Source organism: Lytechinus pictus, chromosome 13 (assembly GCF_037042905.1).
Source record: "Lytechinus pictus isolate F3 Inbred chromosome 13, Lp3.0, whole genome shotgun sequence".
Lineage (NCBI taxonomy): Eukaryota > Metazoa > Echinodermata > Echinoidea > Temnopleuroida > Toxopneustidae > Lytechinus > Lytechinus pictus.
In genome coordinates this window covers 9,745,231-9,765,532 of record NC_087257.1, presented here as the reverse complement: position 1 = coordinate 9,765,532, position 20,302 = coordinate 9,745,231, and the positions used below count along the sequence as shown (strand labels likewise).

The 20,302-nt window shown below is 37.8% G+C and overlaps 1 protein-coding gene across 1 annotated transcript in view; it reads right to left on the bottom strand.

The window, feature by feature from the left end:
* Positions 1 to 8,904: 8,904 nt before the first annotated feature.
* LOC129273975 (partitioning defective 3 homolog) overlaps positions 8,905 to 20,302 on the bottom strand; it is a 29,015-nt gene continuing 17,617 nt past the window's right edge. The window contains exons 14-18 of the mRNA XM_064108926.1: positions 20,052 to 20,208; positions 18,833 to 18,988; positions 17,709 to 17,913; positions 15,651 to 16,540; positions 8,905 to 15,282 (exon numbers count right to left, since the gene is read on the bottom strand). Of these exons, the coding sequence (XP_063964996.1) occupies positions 14,886 to 15,282; positions 15,651 to 16,540; positions 17,709 to 17,913; positions 18,833 to 18,988; positions 20,052 to 20,208 (1,805 nt within the window). The 3' untranslated portion in view covers positions 8,905 to 14,885. The remainder of the gene's footprint in view (positions 15,283 to 15,650; positions 16,541 to 17,708; positions 17,914 to 18,832; positions 18,989 to 20,051; positions 20,209 to 20,302) is intronic.

Sequence of the window (20,302 nt, the reverse complement as noted above, 5' to 3'; positions counted from 1 at the left end):
AAAGTAAAGAGGAGAAAGAAAGTTTCCAACGAATTACCAATAGTGGTTCCGGTTTTCTAGAAGCTTTTCACATCCCCCAAGCAAGAACATGAAAACGGTTTGTTCCCGGTTTTCCAACGTGCATTCTTTACAAGGTTCCTGCTCATATCAATTTCCCACCTTGTTCAATAAGAACACACCCTTTTTAAACCTTTCTCGCGAGCCCGTTTTCACAACTCTTCACCCGAACCGCACCCACACAAGCACACCCCACACCCTCCATCCCCAGGTCTTAAACATTCTTCTCGCTTTTTCTTCCTCCATACCTTCCCTTAACTTCATCCACACCCTCTCAATAATTAACCTTCCTTCCGCGTCTGAATGTTTCGCTCGCCCTTTCTCCATCTCGACTCGCCAGCCAGCCAGCCAACTATACGGCCTGCAGACCCATTTTCATTCTTCTCCTGCAATTTTCCCCCTCACCGCACTGATTGTCCAAGCAAGCAACGTTGGTTCGAGACGCCCGTTAGTCCAATAAAACGCACTCATTCAATTTCCCACTATTTTTAGAGCTCCATTTTCGAGTTTGATTCAATTAAGACATTTCTGAGTAAGGACAAACGTAGACAGGGAAAATTGGGGGAGAAAAGTAAGAAAAAGTCAGGAAGTAATCAAATGTTGTTAAAGAGGGGTAAATGGGGGAGGGAGGGTTTTCTTTTATTCTCCGAGTTTGCAGCGGGTGCGCATGCATCAAAAGGTTTTCATTCTCCCTTAAAATGTTCGCTCTTTTTTGTGCTTTCCGGGGTGATTTGAACACCGTGTTTGTCAAAATCTAATAATAATTTTCTGATTATTATGTTCCTTCCATAATTTCCTTTTAACTTAGTGACCTAAATTCTAATATCATATATGTGTGTTTGTCTCCCCTTCTCGCCCCCCCCCCCTCTCAATCTCAATCTCTCTCTCCCTCTCTCCTTCGTTCTTGGTCTCTCTGAATCCTCTCACATCCTTTATCCATCTTTTGCATTTTCCATTGTTTCTTTTTTCATCTTTATCTTTGTTCTTTTAATTTCCCCGCTCTCTACGCGTTTACATTCAGCATAATAATCATTCTAAACATTGGGTGTACTAAAAAACAACATATATACCCAGTGACTTTATTATACACTCTACGTACACTACACTTAGCACTATTTACACTTAACAGTTCTTGATGATGAATGTCCAAGTTCCGTTTCATAAGTAACCGTCTGAATTTGTTTTTGCCAGCCTCTTCACAAGTTCGCCATGTCCGCCGGAGTAGCCTGCTAGAACACTTGAAACTTTCAAGAAGATATATACGGTCCCATGTTTGGAGATTGTTCGTTTACTCTGTAAATGGAGTATAATGGACTTTCCTTTTAAAACTCTATCAAAATTATACCAAGAATTTCGAGGCATCAATCGAAAGACAATTATCCAAAAAAATATTGTATAAAATGTCCTGTCGCAAGTTGATATTATATCATTTTTATCTCCCTTCCATGTCACAATTAGCATTCTACCTAAAACAAGGTTAAACACCTTAGATATTGAATGTTCTGTAAGGATATTAGTTACCAAAAAAAAAAAAAAATCCCAAAGTTTGTAAAATAGAATACAAAGGAACAATTCTTTTGCATTTGTTCAAAATGAGCTCTCTGGGCATTGTAACGTAGTTGCTGTGGATGAGGGTTTTGTGGGGCGAGCAAGAAGCGTAAGGAATAAAAAGTGTGAGCGGTCAGAAATGTCTGAAATAGGACACTTTTTAAAAAGCGGCGAGCGAGCGAGCTAGTAAATATTTTTGACGAAAACCTAATTTTGTGGTTGATTTAGACATAGCTGTCAGAAAATAATATATTTCACCCACTTACCTTTCCCCATTTTTTGTTTTTTTTGGGGGGGAGGGTCGTGAAACTTTTGGGAGGCCACGCCCCAACCCCCATCTATACCCCTGGGGCGAGCTTTACTGTGGGGAGTGGACGGTGTTTCGATTAATAGAAAGGAAAAAATAGGTAGCATAATCAATTTCAAGTGTTTTTTCTATATCATGAGTATATTTCTGAATAGTTTCTAAATGAAACTATGAATATTTCTGAAGATGATTTGTTTCTCAAACTTTCAAATAGGTCTATAAACATTTTAGTTCAAACGTATGATTGTCAAAACATTTTACATAATGGTAAAATGCTTCAAGATATCGTGCTATGTTTATTTCTAACCTTACATTACGCAAGCTTTAATGACTATAGTAAAACAAACAACACCCCAACAATAACCTTCTTTTCATGTCACATCTCCGGTTTGTGAACATTTCCATCATTACAAGTTATTGCTCTCCATCAATCTCTCCATCTCTTTCTTTCCACCCCCCCCCCCACTCCATTTCTCACCTTCTCTCTCTGTCACGCTCGCACACATACAACCATACACTTACTTGTAAGACCCGTCTACCATAACGTGGACCCGTGTAAATGAAAATATCGCCAGCTAAATGCGGACCCCTCCTCTAGAATGTGAAATGTTACTCACTAACCGTGGACTTGCCCCTGCAACTTTGTTTTTTGTTTTTAGCCACACACATGCGGAGTCTATTTGCAGTCGTTTGCACTAATTATCTTATTCTTATACCGCGGACAGTCCGCGGTTGGAGGGTGTTCTCGATACTAATGTGGCGTTTAAGATAAGAGTCTACGTTGTGGGTAAATACAAACGCACCCTTCCACACACACACGCTCACACACCCTCACACACACACACAATATATATCTCTCTCTACTTTCACACGCAAGCCCTTCCTTTCACCGCCTTGATCAAGCCCAATATCCCCTTTTCCAGTTCATTATTCTCAAGTTGACCCATGTCAGCACGCCATAAGGTCTATACATATATATATATATATTTTAAAATGGTCTAACCGTTTAGGCCCCTATCATCCAATATGCCTACATCCAGTTCAGAAGAGTTATCACTATATCAAATCTATTTAGTCTTCCCCAGTTTCCCAAATTAAGTAACGAGTGGAACGCCTCTGGCAGTCTCGCCTGCATCACGCCATTCAATATAGCAGCAGTGCTGACTTTAAAAAGCAACTATTGAATAGTTATTTACAAAAAACTCACAATTCATATGATAATAAAATACTATGTTCATTGATCCTAAATGACCTTTGACCTTGGTCATGTGACCTGAAACTGAAAAAAGACGTTCAGTGGTAGTTGATTACTCTTATGACCAAGTTTTATGAACCAGATCCACAAACTATCAAAGTTATGATGGAAATCAACAAATACCCCCCCCCCAACATGGCCAAAGTTCACTGACTCTAAATGACCTTTGACCTTGGTCATGTGACCTGAAACTCAGGCAAGGTGTTCAGGAATACTAGATCACCTTTATGTCCAGGTTTCATGAACTAGGCCCACATATGTTTTAAGTTGTGATGACATTTCAAAAACTTAACCTTCGGTTAAGATTTTGATGTTGATTCCCCCAACATGGTCTAAGTTCATTGACCCTAAATGACCTTTGACCTTGGTCATGTGACCTGAAACTGAAAAAAGACGTTCATTGGTAGTTGATTACTCTTATGACCAAGTTTTATGAACCAGATCCACAAACTATCAAAGTTATGATGGAAATCAACAAATACCCCCCCCCCCAACATGGCCAAAGTTCATTGACCCTAAATGACCTTTGACCTTGGTCATGTCTAATCAGACTCTAGCAGGATATTCAGTAATACTTGATAACCATGATGTTCAAGTTTCATGAACTAGGCCCATATACTTTCTGAGTTATGATGACATTTCAAAAACTTAACCTTCGGTTAAGATTTGATGTTGTTGTTGACGCCGCCGCCGTCACAAAAGCGGCGCCTTTAGTCTCGCTCTGCTATGCAGGACAAAAATGGACAGAAACTCATTTACAATGATAATCATGCTTATCATTTTATTGATAATATAGTATAAAACAGCATAAACTGTACATGAAAATATTTTGAGTAATATAATGGATATGGGAAAAAACATATGTTGCTAAGCTTCTTTGAATAAACAAATGAAACCATACATGTAATTACTTTGAGAGAACATTATTGTCTAAGTAATAAAAAACATGAACTAAAACAATCGGTTATTACTAGATAAAACTAGCATACTCAATCCAGCACCAAGGTTTCCTACAAAAGTATATATAAGATGAGTGGGGAAACAAAATGCAATGAATAAAAACAGAAACAAACAAATATAAGTAAAAATAGGATATAAATATACTTTCCAGCCAGTGTAAACATAGTGAACTTGGGCAAAATATAATTATGTATGACATTATGTGAAGAAGGGGGCGTGGCTGACACGTGAACATAAAAATAAATGGATGAGTCAAATTGGTGAAACGCCAGTGAGACGAGTGTTCATAAATATGAAATGTGTTTATTCTATGTGAGCTATAATGGCGGGGAGGGAGGGCGAAATAAAAGGAGAGAGTGGAGAAGAAAGATAGAGACAGAAGAAGAGAATAAGAGGAAGATAAGTGATAGAGGGATGAATGTTTAGAGAGAGGAAAGAGGAGGAATGAGTGAATTGGAAGAGAGAGAGGGTGGGTAAGGAGGAGAAAAGAGATTTAAGAAGAGAAGGGAGGAAATATCGAGAGTGAAATTGTTCAAAACGGAAAGAAAGAAAGAGCATGCAGGACAGAGCAAAAGAGGGGGATGGGAAAAGGAATAGATATGTTCATTCAAGTGGAGATCGGCAGAATTGGGGCAATATTAAAGGAAAAGAATGTGAACAAAAGCCCCACACAAGACAAGCTCAATGAACATAAAACAAATAAGCAAATTCCCAGAGTACTTATAATCAAATTTTAAACATCTAACAAAAATGCCTTGCTTTCTAGAATGCAAGTGAACATCAGAGAATTTTTGCTATGTACTCCAAAATCTCAGGAAAATCAGCAACATTGTTACTAAATGAAATTCCCTTGAGATTTATAAGATACATTCTACTGGCTCGAATATAAGCATGAATAGCTAAGAGCAAATACTTGGTGGTGGCTGTAAATTTTTGTATTACTTTCAATCTTGGCTAAATTTACTATTTAGTAGAACTCATTTCTTCTTAATTCAATGTAAATTCTCCCAAATGGGATTGGGAATTGATCTTCAAAGGGCTCGGGTAATTCAATGCCAAGTTTGCTGAAACTATAGGAAATTTGTAAACACTGTGAGTACATAATACACCATGGACATGGTGTTCATTTCACTATGAAATCTACATGTACCGGTACATGTATGTATGCATGAATTCTTTTCATGAGCCACTGCAATAAACTAACCACATTCAGAAAATGGACAATTATATCTAAATAAAAAAACGAGGCAAGAGAAAATAAATTGTGATATGATATTATTTTAAATAGGATTATTTGTAGTGAAATACTGAAGCATGTACAGACATGGGCTGACAAAATTTCTTTTCTCATTTGATAATCATTTTGGTCAGTATTCAGAGATACCATATCTTTGTAAAGCAGGGAGAAAACATGCTACTACATTGAATTTCTAATAAATAACACAGTGAAATACTATATGGAAATTACGAAGTAAAAACATGTACTGTTCGATATCATTATTTCATCATTATAATAGCATTCTGATGAAATAACATTCTATTCATTGTGAAAACAAGTGAATATTTTTGTTGCATTACATGCAATTTGTAAACCAAAGCAACCATATATGAGGCAGTTATACAATGTGAATACTTCAGAAAGTAGAGAAGGTTAAGTAGTCAATTGAATACACAATCATATCTATGAATAGAAATTGTTTTGAGAGATGCTTTGTAAAACTTGGTTTATTTGCTGTCAATAGTTTTTGCTGGCCTTGAATCCATTGGCTCCTGTGCCCAATTCAAATCCTATACAAAGTAGAGATTTCAGTAGTAGACGGGTTAACCCATTGCCTACTAGACCCAGGTGATCACTGTACAAAGTCTATGGGTATTATAGTATTCAGTAGTGAACAGGTTAACCCATTGCCTACTAGAACCGGGTGATCACTGTACAAAGTCTATGTGTATTACAGTATTCAGTAGTGAACAGGTTAACCCATTGCCTACTAGAACCGGGTGATCACTGTACAAAGTCTATGAGTATTACAGTATTCAGTAGTGAACAGGTTAACCCATTGCCTACTAGACCCAGGTGATCACTGTACAAAGTCTATGGGTATTATAGTATTCAGTAGTGAACAGGTTAACCCATTGCCTACTAGAACCGGGTGATCACTGTACAGAGTCTATGTGTATTATAGTATTCAGTAGTGAACAGGTTAACCCATTGCCTACTGGAACCGGGTGATCACTGTACAAAGTCTATGTGTATTACAGTATTCAGTAGTGAACAGGTTAACCCATTGCCTACTGGAACCGGGTGATCACTGTACAGAGTCTATGGGTATTATAGTATTCAGTAGTGAACAGGTTAACCCATTGCCTACTAGAACCGGGTGATCATTGTACAAAGTCTATGGGTATTATAGTATTCAGTAGTGAACAGGTTAACCCATTGCCTACTAGAACCGGGTGATCATTGTACAAAGTCTATGAGTATTACAGTATTCAGTAGTGAACAGGTTAACCCATTGCCTACTAGAACCGGGTGATCACTGTACAAAGTCTATGGGTATTATAGTATTCAGTAGTGAACAGGTTAACCCATTGCCTACTAGAACCGGGTGATCACTGTACAAAGTCTATGTGTATTACAGTATTCAGTAGTGAACAGGTTAACCCATTGCCTACTAGAACCGGGTGATCATTGTACAAAGTCTATGAGTATTACAGTATTCAGTAGTGAACAGGTTAACCCATTGCCTACTAGAACCGGGTGATCATTGTACAAAGTCTATGTGTATTACAGTATTCAGTAGTGAACAGGTTAACCCATTGCCTACTAGAACCGGGTGATCACTGTACAAAGTCTATGTGTATTACAGTATTCAGTAGTGAACAGGTTAACCCATTGCCTACTGGAACCGGGTGATCACTGTACAGAGTCTATGGGTATTATAGTATTCAGTAGTGAACAGGTTAACCCATTGCCTACTAGAACCGGGTGATCATTGTACAAAGTCTATGTGTATTACAGTATTCAGTAGTGAACAGGTTAACCCATTGCCTACTAGAACCGGGTGATCACTGTACAGAGTCTATGGGTATTATAGTATTCAGTAGTGAACAGGTTAACCCATTGCCTACTAGAACCGGGTGATCATTGTACAAAGTCTATGGGTATTACAGTATTCAGTAGTGAACAGGTTAACCCATTGCCTACTAGAACCGGGTGATCATTGTACAAAGTCTATGAGTATTACAGTATTCAGTAGTGAACAGGTTAACCCATTGCCTACTAGAACCGGGTGATCATTGTACAAAGTCTATGTGTATTACAGTATTCAGTAGTGAACAGGTTAACCCATTGCCTACTAGAACCGGGTGATCACTGTACAGAGTCTATGGGTATTATAGTATTCAGTAGTGAACAGGTTAACCGATTGCCTACTAGAACCGCGTGATCACTGTACAGAGTCTATGGGTATTATAGTATTCAGTAGTGAACAGGTTAACCTATTGCCTGATAGTACCAGATGGTAACTGTGAAAAAGTCATTTGGAATTTGGTAACGGCTACAATGAACAAAATTTCAAATGTTTTTTTTTTCTTGTTGCAGTGAATAAGCTTTCATTATTGTTCTGCTATAGTCAAACAAGTCACAACCAACTACGTGAACGAAGGACCGATAATATGACCATCAAATACAACGTATTAACGTTGATCAATCTAGCATTAGTTAAAGCTAATGTTAATGTTCAATGAAGAATAGTACAGTTCAAAATGATTGTTAAGATAATAAAATCAACAAGAGTACTTTGAAATTGATATTAAATGTAGAACTGGTTGTATCTATGGCTCCGAATCAATTAAAGACAATAGATATCGCTGAAGGCGCAATTATGCCCAGGGAGACAGCTGTGGAAACATAACTTGTGAAAACAACTCTGAGGGCCAGGAAATATGTTGGTATTTTCACATGAATTAGCCTCACTCCTGCAATGTGGATCACAATCAATATTACTGCTGAATTTAGCCCAATTAAATCAAAAGTTTGATGTGACATTCTAGTTTGCTGAGCAATATAATGAAAATGTGTTTTTTCAAGAAAATACTAGTGGCATGGAGCTTCTGAACTTCGACAAAATGTTTAATATTAAAACATTGTGAATATACAGCTCCAACCTAGCTGCTATCACATATCATACTCGTATAGAAAATGAAAATGAAAAGAAATGGAGCTGATCATTTCTCAAGATATGTCAATACTTATATAAACTTCCACATATTTCCACAAATTGTAGAGAAAAAGGGTGATAAACTTTACACATAAGCAGTGTACACAACAAAAATTTGAAGTATACTCTGACTTTTACATCATCTTTCCAAAACATCTTTACAACATACTGTACTCTTCTTATAGAGATGGATTATGAAAACATGTACAGACTAAAAAAACATAAAGACAATTTCAAAACATATATGTAAGAAATGATTTATGTGTAATATGAAGAGAAGAAAAAATAAACATGATTTTCTGTACAGCTGTACATCCTTAGAAAAGGAAGCACAGATTAGTACCATATACATACACATGCTTCCATTATCAAATTTGTTGGGTTTTTTTATGTGTAATTTAGTTTTTTCAGATATATATCAATTAGATATGATTGATATTATACTTTATTTTCAGGTTTATGCCTATTTGAGCTTATTAATCATGTTTTATTATCGTCTAAAAGCATCAGGCACAATACAAATCAAGCTTTCCATCTGATTCAGACCAAACCAACAATTTCATCTTCTTTTTTTTTTGCTATTCTGGTCTAGTTATGATTTTCCTTTCGGTCTGATATTGGTCTAGAGTTGAGTCTATATGTATTGCTGGTTGGTCTACCTTCTAGCATTGGTAAAGTGTTGGCCAGTAGAGGCAGCACTGAAATGATGCTAAAGCTGATATAACAGGGGCCTTGTTAGAACCTGTAATGTCGCAACGATGCCTGATCTCACTTAAATGCGTTATTCACATCTTGGATTCATGTTTGACTTCTCAATCCAAAAGATGTGACAGGGATGACTGTAGTACTATAGCACTAAATTTTCTATACAGCTGTTGTTGGTGTTAAGTGTCAAAATGCAATGATGGATTGGCACGATATTGAATGTGATTGATCACATCAACTACAACTATGGAAAGCCAGCAACATCAAAATCTGGAGTGCATACACCCATTCAAAGTGTTTTCTAGATATGATGTATACTTTACATGCACCATTGTCTCGACACACCAGTGTGTTCCTCTGTTTCCAAAGGGGGTCATTGTGGATATTTCTTAAAATAATAATTTATGACATCAACGTCTTTCCATAGTTACAATCTATAGGATCAATCCCAACTCTTTGTTAGACTGGGTGGGCACTGATGTAACTTTACAACATAATACGAGTAATATCAATCTCAATTTCCTGCTACAATGAATCGAGATCAGCACAAATACATTAGAGTATGATGTGATGATGTTAAGCAGACATACATGAATACTATCGCGGGGGAAACAACAATATTTAACAAACATGGCAAGAAATGCATATTTCCCAGACAACTCCCTATGTTAAACCTTTCCGCAGACTGCCTGCGGATTTGTGAAATATGTAGAAATATTATAAACAAGACACTTGATCTTTATTAGGTACCCTTTTCCACTGGAAAAAAGGAGGGTGTAGGAAGGAGCACCACAAAACGCAGCAAGTGTAAATGACTATGAATCTTGTTAGAACAACATTATGATACCAACTCCGAAGGATGATGTAGGATTTGAGGGTAATATTGTTTGAAATACTGTACCGGACATACAACAATAACTTATACTACATGAGCGAGTTTGGCACGAATGGGGGCGACTGAGAATATCACTGCAGTTCTTTGAAAACTACGACTATACAGGACTTGTGCCAACAAATGAAAATAATAAACCTATTTTGCATCTATCAAAAATCATTACGAAGAATAATGATCCTACTGACTGACATCTGATTGATACTTCTACAGGTGATTTAGATGCTCTCATTACCTGCCTAAAACTAGTTTACTGGAAACTAGTTTAACGTGTAATGAGAACGGATGAAGCGATCTTGGAAGCGATCTTCCAGACCGGTTCATAAAACCACCTCGCGATGTAGTTTTCAAGATCGCTTTGCCTTGTTAAACTGGTTTAAGCATAAGTGAGGACACAACCGTTCTTAGGGAAGCAATCTTCGCACATTTTGAGCATGCGAAACGTGTCACCCCACTGAGAGCGTTCCCATAGCAACAAGACTGCTTTACGTGAAGTGATTTCGAAAACCACATGGGAACGTTAGCAAAGCGATCTTCAAAACTAGTTTCCTGAACCGGTTTCCAGTAAACTAGTCTTAGAAAGCGTAATGAGAACGGGGTCTTTGTGAACAGATTTCTACGCACAGGTTTATGAGATCATTTTCCTATCGAGTCAGCAAGCAATAAGCGATGAAAGGATCCATTAGCCCAACATCGGATAATGTATTCATTGAAGAACCTGCAGGACTATTGCAATCAAGGCACTTCCTTGGTGTAGGTAATAATCATCTACGCTGCAGAGATATGAGGAAGAACAAGTAATCTACTATTAAATGTTGGATGATCATAGCAACAGTAAATATAAATCAACAGTAAACATACAACAAGATATGGACATTACCCAGACGATGACGACGGGCTTGGATTGACTATAAATTTGTTTCTTGAAATAAGTAAATCCAAGCCCGTTTGACCACCAAAGTGTATGAATGTATGGTAAGACAACCTTTTGGTAGAAAATTAGAAACTTCTAAGCAATTAGTGACATTAACCATGGTATTGTGTCAGAGTAATCATCATTGTCCAAGCTTTAACTGATGTGCACATGTGTGCTTTTATGTGCTTGGTAAATTGTCAGCTTTTGAGGTCCTGAGCTAGTTTATATGATGTCACAATAGTTAGCTTGCTTAAACAATCTTAAAACTTACTGGCCCGTATTCTGAAGTCAGGTTTAACTTAGACCATGGTCTATCTCTGTGCTAAAATTATGGGAAGCCAAAAGTGTCAACATTTTTATCAAGTTGTATGTTTCTTATGTTTACTGTGCTCTTTCCTGATTCATCGATGGTGAAGACAATCATCTTTTTATACTTCCTAGACAATTATGAATGTCTTGAGAGCCAAATGAGCTGAAATATGATATCTCTACTGTTAGTGATTTATGTAACAATTGGCTATCCATACTTAAACCACAACTTTAAAAATGGGTTGAAGTTAAACCAGACTTCAGAATACGGGCCACTGAATTTTGATTTATAATATGGTAATAATTCTGATTTTAAAAACAATCTCTCTACTTTATTGGCCATTGCAGCTACTGAAGTTTAGCTTTAAACATAATTTAGCATATGCACCAAGTAGGGTGCTGCAAAATGACTATAGCCCAAGTCCTGTTTTAACAAGGGGATTTCAAACAGTTCACACTTGCAATCCAAACCTCTCAAATCAACATATAAGCGAATTATTTTGAGAGAACTATTAATCATCGAAAATGCAATGATCTTTCTTCAACTTTGAGAAAACATTATGTCTTGTTGGGTGTAAATTTTGTATAGTTTAAAACATGAAAAATTTAATAATTCTTGCATTGGTGCATGTCTCATCAGAAAATTAAATGGCTGTAACGTCTTAAATGTATGCCTCGGCGTTTTTCAAAAATGTATTGCTATGATTGTGCTACTAACCAATTTGTTATTGGTTTATTGATGAAGTATTTTATCCTATTTTCTGCAGTAAAAGTATCCTTGAATATGATCTATCATATACCTGTGCTGTTTTATTGGTTTGAAGTATTTCATTCTATTCTCTGGAGTAAAATTACCCTGGAATATAATTAACTGTATACCTGTGCCTTTATGTTGATTTACAGCATAAGAACTTGTCATTGTAATAATTTTGACCACAGAATATAGACAACATTTGACAATATTATCCTGGAAACACAAAATGAATTCTGACTCGTACCAGCTGAAGAGAAATCATATCAAAACATACACAATCAATATCATAAATATGGAATTCATATTGAATTTATACTGCTATACTATAATATGTGTGACTTTGCATAGACTGTAACAATGAATTTGACTAAAATACATAACTACAATGTAATTATCATAACAAGATGCAAATATTCAATTTGAAGCATTAGCAAGAATACGTATAAAGGTTTGGAAAGCAGTTAACAGGAATGTTACTATGACTATGTACAAAAAGAGGAATTTGAACAAGAGTAAAAAAGGGTAGGAATACATTTGTCAATACAAAATTTCATCATATTCATAATCTGAATACTTATCTATTTACATGTTCATTAAAAAGATATGTTAGTTTTACAGTTCTTCTGATGTATTATATTCATATACATTCTGATGATACAATATTTTAACAACAATAATTTTCATTATTGGCACTTACATGTACAGATGAGCTAAAGAGGGTAGAAAGAGAAAAGTCTAACTTAAACACAAATACCAGTTGTGGTAACGATTTCAAAATGAGTTCGTACATAATCCAATCAAATTAACACCCAGGTGTCTCTATGTATAAATAAAAAAGATATGTCCGAAAGGATTCTCGATATTGTGTAATTGCTGAAAAATAAGCAACATAAGCATGGAACTCCAGCTTTTCCAAGCAATTATAATATCTTGTCCCAAATGTGCTTATCCATTTTGGAGATCGTTGCTGTGATCATTTTTCAGCTTAGACTTCATGATTTCACAAAGTTAGATTCATGCAAACTGTACCAGATCCAGATCTACGATGATATGGTGACAACCTTGTCTTACAGAAATTCTAATGGAATCATTTAGTGGCAGTATGCTCAATGTAGCTAATGGGTGATCAGATTGATGAATGCTCAATAAGAAGTATCACCACAACATGAGCTGACCAATGCGGTGAGGCATTGTACCAGATGAAACATGAAGTGTGGTCTTTAGCCAGACTTCAATCTTTGTTAAACACCCCCTCTCTCGGGCTACAACATGGAGAAAGTATTTCTGCAAAACAGTGTTTAACCCTTAGCTTGCTGCTGTCCTCAATTTGAAACAAAATCACGTAGACCTCACCTGCAATTTTGTTTGGCACATTACGAGTCGACATCGCAAAAACAATTTTAGGGGAACCATTTCCAGTCATGTAATTTCTGTTTGAGTCAATCGAAACAGACAGTGCAACGAACATCCATTCAAAACAAAATGGTTAGCTTTAGAATTCTTCTGATAAAACGAGAACATACTTGCTGAAACATTGAGTTTGGGTGCTACTTTTCAGGACCAAACACATGCCCAAGAAGGAATATACGGAGTACCATAAAGCCTATACTCTACATTGACTCATCCTCCACCATGTAAACAGTCAGGATAGTTTCCCTCGATGATCTCATGATCACTACCAAGCAACTGCTAAATATTCTCTGGAATAGCACTATAACAGGGTTCCCACAGAAATCTGAAATACAGAATTCTATGACTTTTCCATGACTAAATGTACTGCTTTCCATGACTTCCCGTGATGTCCCGGGAGTTATGTGGAATTTGGGATGTCACAAAACTGGTAGAAATGGAAATCATGAACACCAATTATAATAGCATAGTATGAGAGTTGCGAGACACAACAACCTGGAAAGCTGCCATAGCCAAGAGGTAAATGCAATTCCATGACTTTTCACAAATTTTCCAAATTCCCTGACTTTCCATGACCACAAATTTTTCCAGGATTTTCCATGACTGTGGGAACCCTGTATAAAAATCCAGATATTATTATTACTATTATTGTTTTTTACACTTGTCCATTTCATTTCAATTTCTAAACTAGTTTGTAATAAGTATGGTGACTGGGAAGCACATATGTATTCATTAAAGACAATTGAAAAGTGTTCATGTAATTAGAAATGTACCCTAAAAAGACATCAGGAAAAAAAAATGAACGTAACTCAAACTCCTTCCCCATTACAGCCACATGCATTCTGCTACGAGACAACAACTGGCCAAGACAATATATCTCAGATCCTAATCTTTATGAATCATTATTCTTATTTACAACATAAAATTTACATATATCAGGAATGAATAATCAACTGATCGTCTCAACTTAAAGAAAGTTACTGAAGTCAGCAGTAGTATGAAGATAGATTCTTGATAAAAAATAGTACTCGAAATTTCAAAACTCCTCCATATCAACAAATTTGCAGTACTTCATAAGCTCCAGTAAAAGAATTGCATTAACATTTAGAGAGTATCAAGTACTGCAATCAAGTACTGCAAAGAATACATTTTGAACACTGAGATGTTTGGATACATAATCTAAAAATTGGCTTCAATGCTTTTACTTAGAAAGTTTTACAACTGCACCATATCTTAGAGGAGTTCACATATTTTCACAATATGCTCAAATACCAGCACTTTGAATATTCAGGAGCAATCAAGCTTAGTCGACTGGGAAGTGTTTGTGCTACCACCAGAATGTCCATATCATTCAAATGATTATCAACATGCAGTCGCTAAGATGCGCGTGAAAACGACCCCCTTTGCCACAAGGAGAAACGTAGGCATCAATGGCTGATCAGTCTTCAAAGGAAGGTGGAAGATGCAATAAAGCTGATGCGCCTCTCTGGAAAAATATAAGGCAACTCAACGATGGCAGTGTAACAGTTCACTCACTCAGTGGCTATCAGGATCACACTCGGGCAGCATCATCGTAATCATTGTACATCCGGGTTCCGCCGGTGTCGTTGGGTCGACCTTTCCTCGGTCCAGCCCGCCTTGAATCGTATTGGTATTCATCCACGAGTTGGTCCGAGACAGACTTTGACCTCCGAGGCTCTTCCTTGTAGTCCAGGTAGTCGGAGGTGGAGTTGGCTCGCCTGGAACGATCCCCGCCCTGCCCTGAGGGGTGCGGCGCATGGTTGGACACCGGTCCGTTGGGGTACGAAGTGCGCCTAGGACCCTGCTGGTGGTCGTTGTGGTTATTGTAGCGGGAGTAGTTCTGTGTCCTCGCATAATCTTCTTCAGGTCGACTGTTCTCTGACATGGAGTAGTAATTTGGGTCCTTTCCTCTTGGTCTCCTGTTTGGTCTGAAACACACAAATGAAAGAAGAGTTCATTCAGTTCCTGAACTATTACATTTCTTAGTTCAATACTTCAGAATAACATATGCCAGAAGTTTTCCATGAAATGCATAGGTAATCAAGACTAAAAATGGAAGAGAAAAAAAGAGAAAGCAATGAGCATGGAAGAAGCTAAAGAACAATCACATGACATCATATTATTCATTAACAAAATAAACGTTTTTAAAGATTCTTAAAGTTTTCAGTATCAGCTGCTTGAGATGAGCTAAACAACAATACTACTGGCTTATTTTCACTGGAAAAGTTACACCACTATCGTTACCTATATGATGAAAATAATTCTCATGTCGAGCACATAACTTGACATTGCTTACCTGTCTAAACTGCCATATCCATGCCGATCATCCTGCTGAACACGATATCTATCCCGTTGATCAGGGTATTTATCATGCCTTTCATCACGTTGAGGTGGACGTTCTCTTTTATCCTCTTGTTGCCTCCTATCGTGTTCATAATACCGATCATCCCTCCTTGAATCGTAACGATCATCACGCTCACCATCCCTCTCGGGATTTCTTTCATCCCGTCTTCCGTCGTACCGACTGTCCTTATACCGTTCATCACGTCTTGTATCCTGGCGGTGATCTTCGCGTTTGGGGTTCTTACGCTCTATTGACTTATCGCTGCGAGTTCCGTAATCGCCCCGCCTTTCGTTCGGCCTCCTGTCCCTTTCTTTCTCATCACTGTCCCGTTTCTCTTGCCGATCCACATCCATATTCTCCTTCCCCGGTGCTCGCGCATCAGATCTGTTCTTCGCACTCTCAACGCGATCCGTGCGCTTCAGACTCCTCCGTCGTTCCTGCCTCGACGGGTCAGAGGAGCGATTGTCCCGATTTCTATCGTACCGTCCATCCCTGGGTTCTTGGGCACCATGATCTTTCTTCCCATTGTATCTATCGTACGGATTCTCTTCTAAGTCTTTGTCATTCCTACGACTGTATTTATCATCGTAATAGCGCCCTCTATCTTGACTATTCCTCAGATTGCGAGGATCGGCATACGGATCATCAGAGTATCTATTATTATATGTCCTTTCATCGCGCCTATCCTTGGGATCTGAGTAGATGTCATCTCGACGCTCTTTCCTCCGGTCTTCGGCCTCTGGCGGGAGTCGTTCATACCGGTCTCGGTCAGGCACCCTGCTGTTCTGACGATCTCTTTCACGTTGCTCCGCTCTTGCAGCCTCTAGTCTTTCTCTTTGACTCTGAAATACAGACGATCACAAAGAAAACGATAGAAGATTACCCAATCAGTTGATACTTACAAAAACTGGCAATTTTCAAGCACCTTCAAACCAAATACATACTAGGTAATAGCTGAACACTTTATACAGAAGCATCATGGTAAAGTGGTCCTGTCTCCAGTCTTATGATTAGAAGCTCATGGGTTCAAATCCTTCTCCATGGGGTGTTTCACAAAAGAATAAAGTATAACTTGTCACACTTAAATTTCAGTTGCATGGGGTGTTTCACAAAAGAATAAAGTATAACTTGTCACACTTTCAGTTTCAGTTGCATGCGTTATGCAATGCACAACCACACTGGTAAGATCATACGCATGGGACGCCCACCACCATGCATCAATCAATCAGAAAACGTGTTAAATAACATGTGCGCGTTGGTGTTTAAGAATGACTCTAAGTCACACTTCACTTTTGTGAAACACATCCCCCCCCCCCCACTATTCCATATTTTGCCTAGGGTCGAAGGACTGTAGAAAAATCAACTTTGGGTGATAGTTTTCACCATATCCCCCTTGAGACTCTTGAATACTCTTCAATGAACATACCATAGTCTCTGGTTGACTGTTAGGATCTACTCTGGTCATCATCTGGGTAATAGATTTGACCATTACTAGTAGGCAACAGATTATACCATTATCCCCTCTAAAAAATCATTCTTCTACAAACATACCATAGTCTCACGCTGACTATTAGGATCTACTCTAGTATAATCTGGGTGATAGTTTTTACCATACTCCCTCCAGAAAGTACTCTTAAATGAACATTCCACTGTCTCTTGCTATTAGGATCTACTCTGGTATAATCTGGGTGATATTTTTACCATACCCCCTCCAGAAAGTATCCTCAAATGAACATACCATTGTCTCTTGCTATTAGGATCTACTCTGGTATAATCTGGGTGATATTTTTACCATACTCCCTCCAGAAAGTACTCTCAAATGAACATACCATTGTCTCTTGCTATTAGGATCTACTCTGGTATAATCTGGGTGATATTTTTACCATACTCCCTCCAGAATAATCCTCAAATGAACATACCATTGTCTCTTGCTATTAGGATCTACTCTGGTATAATCTGGGTGATAGTTTTTACCATACCCCTCCAGAAAGTACTCTCAAATGAACATACCATTGTGTCTTGCTGACTGCTAGGATCTACTCTGGTATAATCATCTTCATCCTCCTCTCCATCATCCATGTACTGACCCTGGTTATCACGGTGTCTTTGCTGATATTGCTGTCTGAGTTGCATCATCTTGTCCGCCTTGCTCAAGGCGTCTTGGTTTTCTTCCTTGATTTTGGCTTCTCTCATCTTCTGAATCTCTTCTTGGATCCTGTCGAGAAAGCGTGAAAATTGGTTTATACGTGGTTAACGAAGTCCAAAATTGAAAATATGCTGAAAGGGTTTGACACTGTGGCTCGTTCGTAATTGTGGGCCTGTCTTGGTCTAGTGGTTCTGACTCTCGCCTTTCAAACAGTGGGTCGTGGGTTCGAATCCTAACTATGGCGTGTTTTCCTTCAGCAAGAAATTTATCCGCACTGTGCTGCACTCGACCCAGGTGAGGTGAATGGGATACCTGCCAGGATTAATTCCTTGCACGCACTGAGCGCCGGTGATGGTAGCTTGAGCTAAAGCCGGGGTAATAATAGCAGTGCTTTGTATCCTCAGGCAAAAAGCGCTTTATAAATACAGCTATTATTATTATTACTAATTAAAAGTTCTCCCTATCTCAAGATCCTTTTAAGCAAGGCTCTCCTGCATTAAAGTTATTATAATAACGGTAGCTTTGCCATCCACTGTTCAATTCATAGTATCCCTTAATAGGATTTGCTCTTGAGAATTGTTACGAGTACTATGGTAGTTACCACTGATTCACTGCATGGCAAAATTACCATTACAGTGAATTTTAGTTACAGGCCCTAGGTATGAAATAAATCAACACATATTTCTATATATTTACAACCTTACGACAGCTCTTAACTCTACTAGACTTTGATATATCCTATGAATATATTGTCATATCAGGGGGGAAGCATAAGAGAATACCCTTCCTGATATGACTATCACAACAACTCCATCAACAATATAAAATAGAAAAAACGGAAATAGAGACAATAATTTATAAAATTACCTTGAGACTTCTTTAATTACGCAAAAGCGCCCTCCTGCGCTGACAAGAATCGCACATGTACATGACAATATATATATATCCTTTGAGACATGACGTCTTTGAGCACTTTACAGAAACTTACTTTTCATGTTCCTGCTTGGCATGTTGTCTTGCCTTCCTCCTCTCAATCTCTTCCTGTTCAAGTCTCTCTGCTTCAGACATCTGGGTCTTACTGCTATCTTTATCTTTTCCTTTCAGAGCATTCTCGGACCCTATGGACTTGCGGTTCTTCCCAAATCTACGTAAAAAAGGGAAAGTAATGTGATGCTACTTCATTATTTTGCAGCATGAATAAACACAAATACCAAAGGTGGCAAAATTAATTTTACATTTTATGAAGTAACTATAGGACCAGAAATGTCTAGATATTCGTAATGGTGACCCTTTTTGTGCTAAATCAGATCTCTAATCTTTCCTGTTTTCCATAAGGGAAGTGCATTTCCCATAATATTAATCCAATTATGGGGAAGAAGTGAAATTTCTATTTAGATGCTAATTACCAATGGACGTATTTTTTTTACACCAATATGTGACCCCACCCATCCCACTTACTCCAAAGTACCTAAAAGTAACTGAAACTGTGGAATACTCATTCCCCCATACATTTTGCATTGGAATACTTACCTAAAGAGTCTTTTAACTGGAACTAAAAGTATTTAAATCTAATCTTTAACTATTAATAAATTTGTCGAATATTAAATATTCTAAATAATGTCACTACAGTGCCTAATGACATGTGTACCTGCCGCACCACCCTTTTCTCCCTCCCTCTTTCCTTTGCCTCCCTTTTCCACTCTTATAATTTCTCCATCCATCTCTTGTATATAGGTTATGTTAATTAGTATTGGAACTAAGTTTAGGGACTCGACTTTTTTACAAGCTCTGCTTTTCTTGGCAAGTCCCTCCGTTCAGTTAATTTATCTTCAATATTTGTTATGAAATGTCATTGAACTGTATGTATTATTTTGAGTATGTATTATTTTGAACTTGCATTTACACTGTACCTTCGTTATATCATTTTTTTTAATTGAAATAAATAAATCTAATCTAAATCTGAAGTAGAATACTAATCAATCCCCACCCCTCACGCCCTCGCTCCTTCCTCCCAAGTGAAATACACATCCCCCCATACCTTTTGCATTGGAATACTTACCTAAAGAGTCTTTTAAATCCTGTACCAAAGCTCTTTACTTTACTCTTATCTTCGTAGTTCCACCCCCTTCCAACCCCTCACTCCCAAGTGGAATACTTATCAACCACCCCCCCCCCCCCCCCGCCACCTGTTGCATTGAAATACTAACCTAAAGAGTCCTTTGAACCCTGTCCCAGAGCTCTTGGCTTTGCTCTTATCTTCTTTCTTATCTTTCTTCTTCTTGATACTTCCAGCAGACTGGATGCTTCCATCTCCACCACCGGTCCTTGGGATACCATATCCTCCATTCTCTTCTGCTTCCATCACTAAGGAAGAAAAAGTATTTGATTTCATTTGAATTTATAAACATTATATCATTTAATCAGTTTTGACTACTATATTGGAAAATATGGTTGAAAA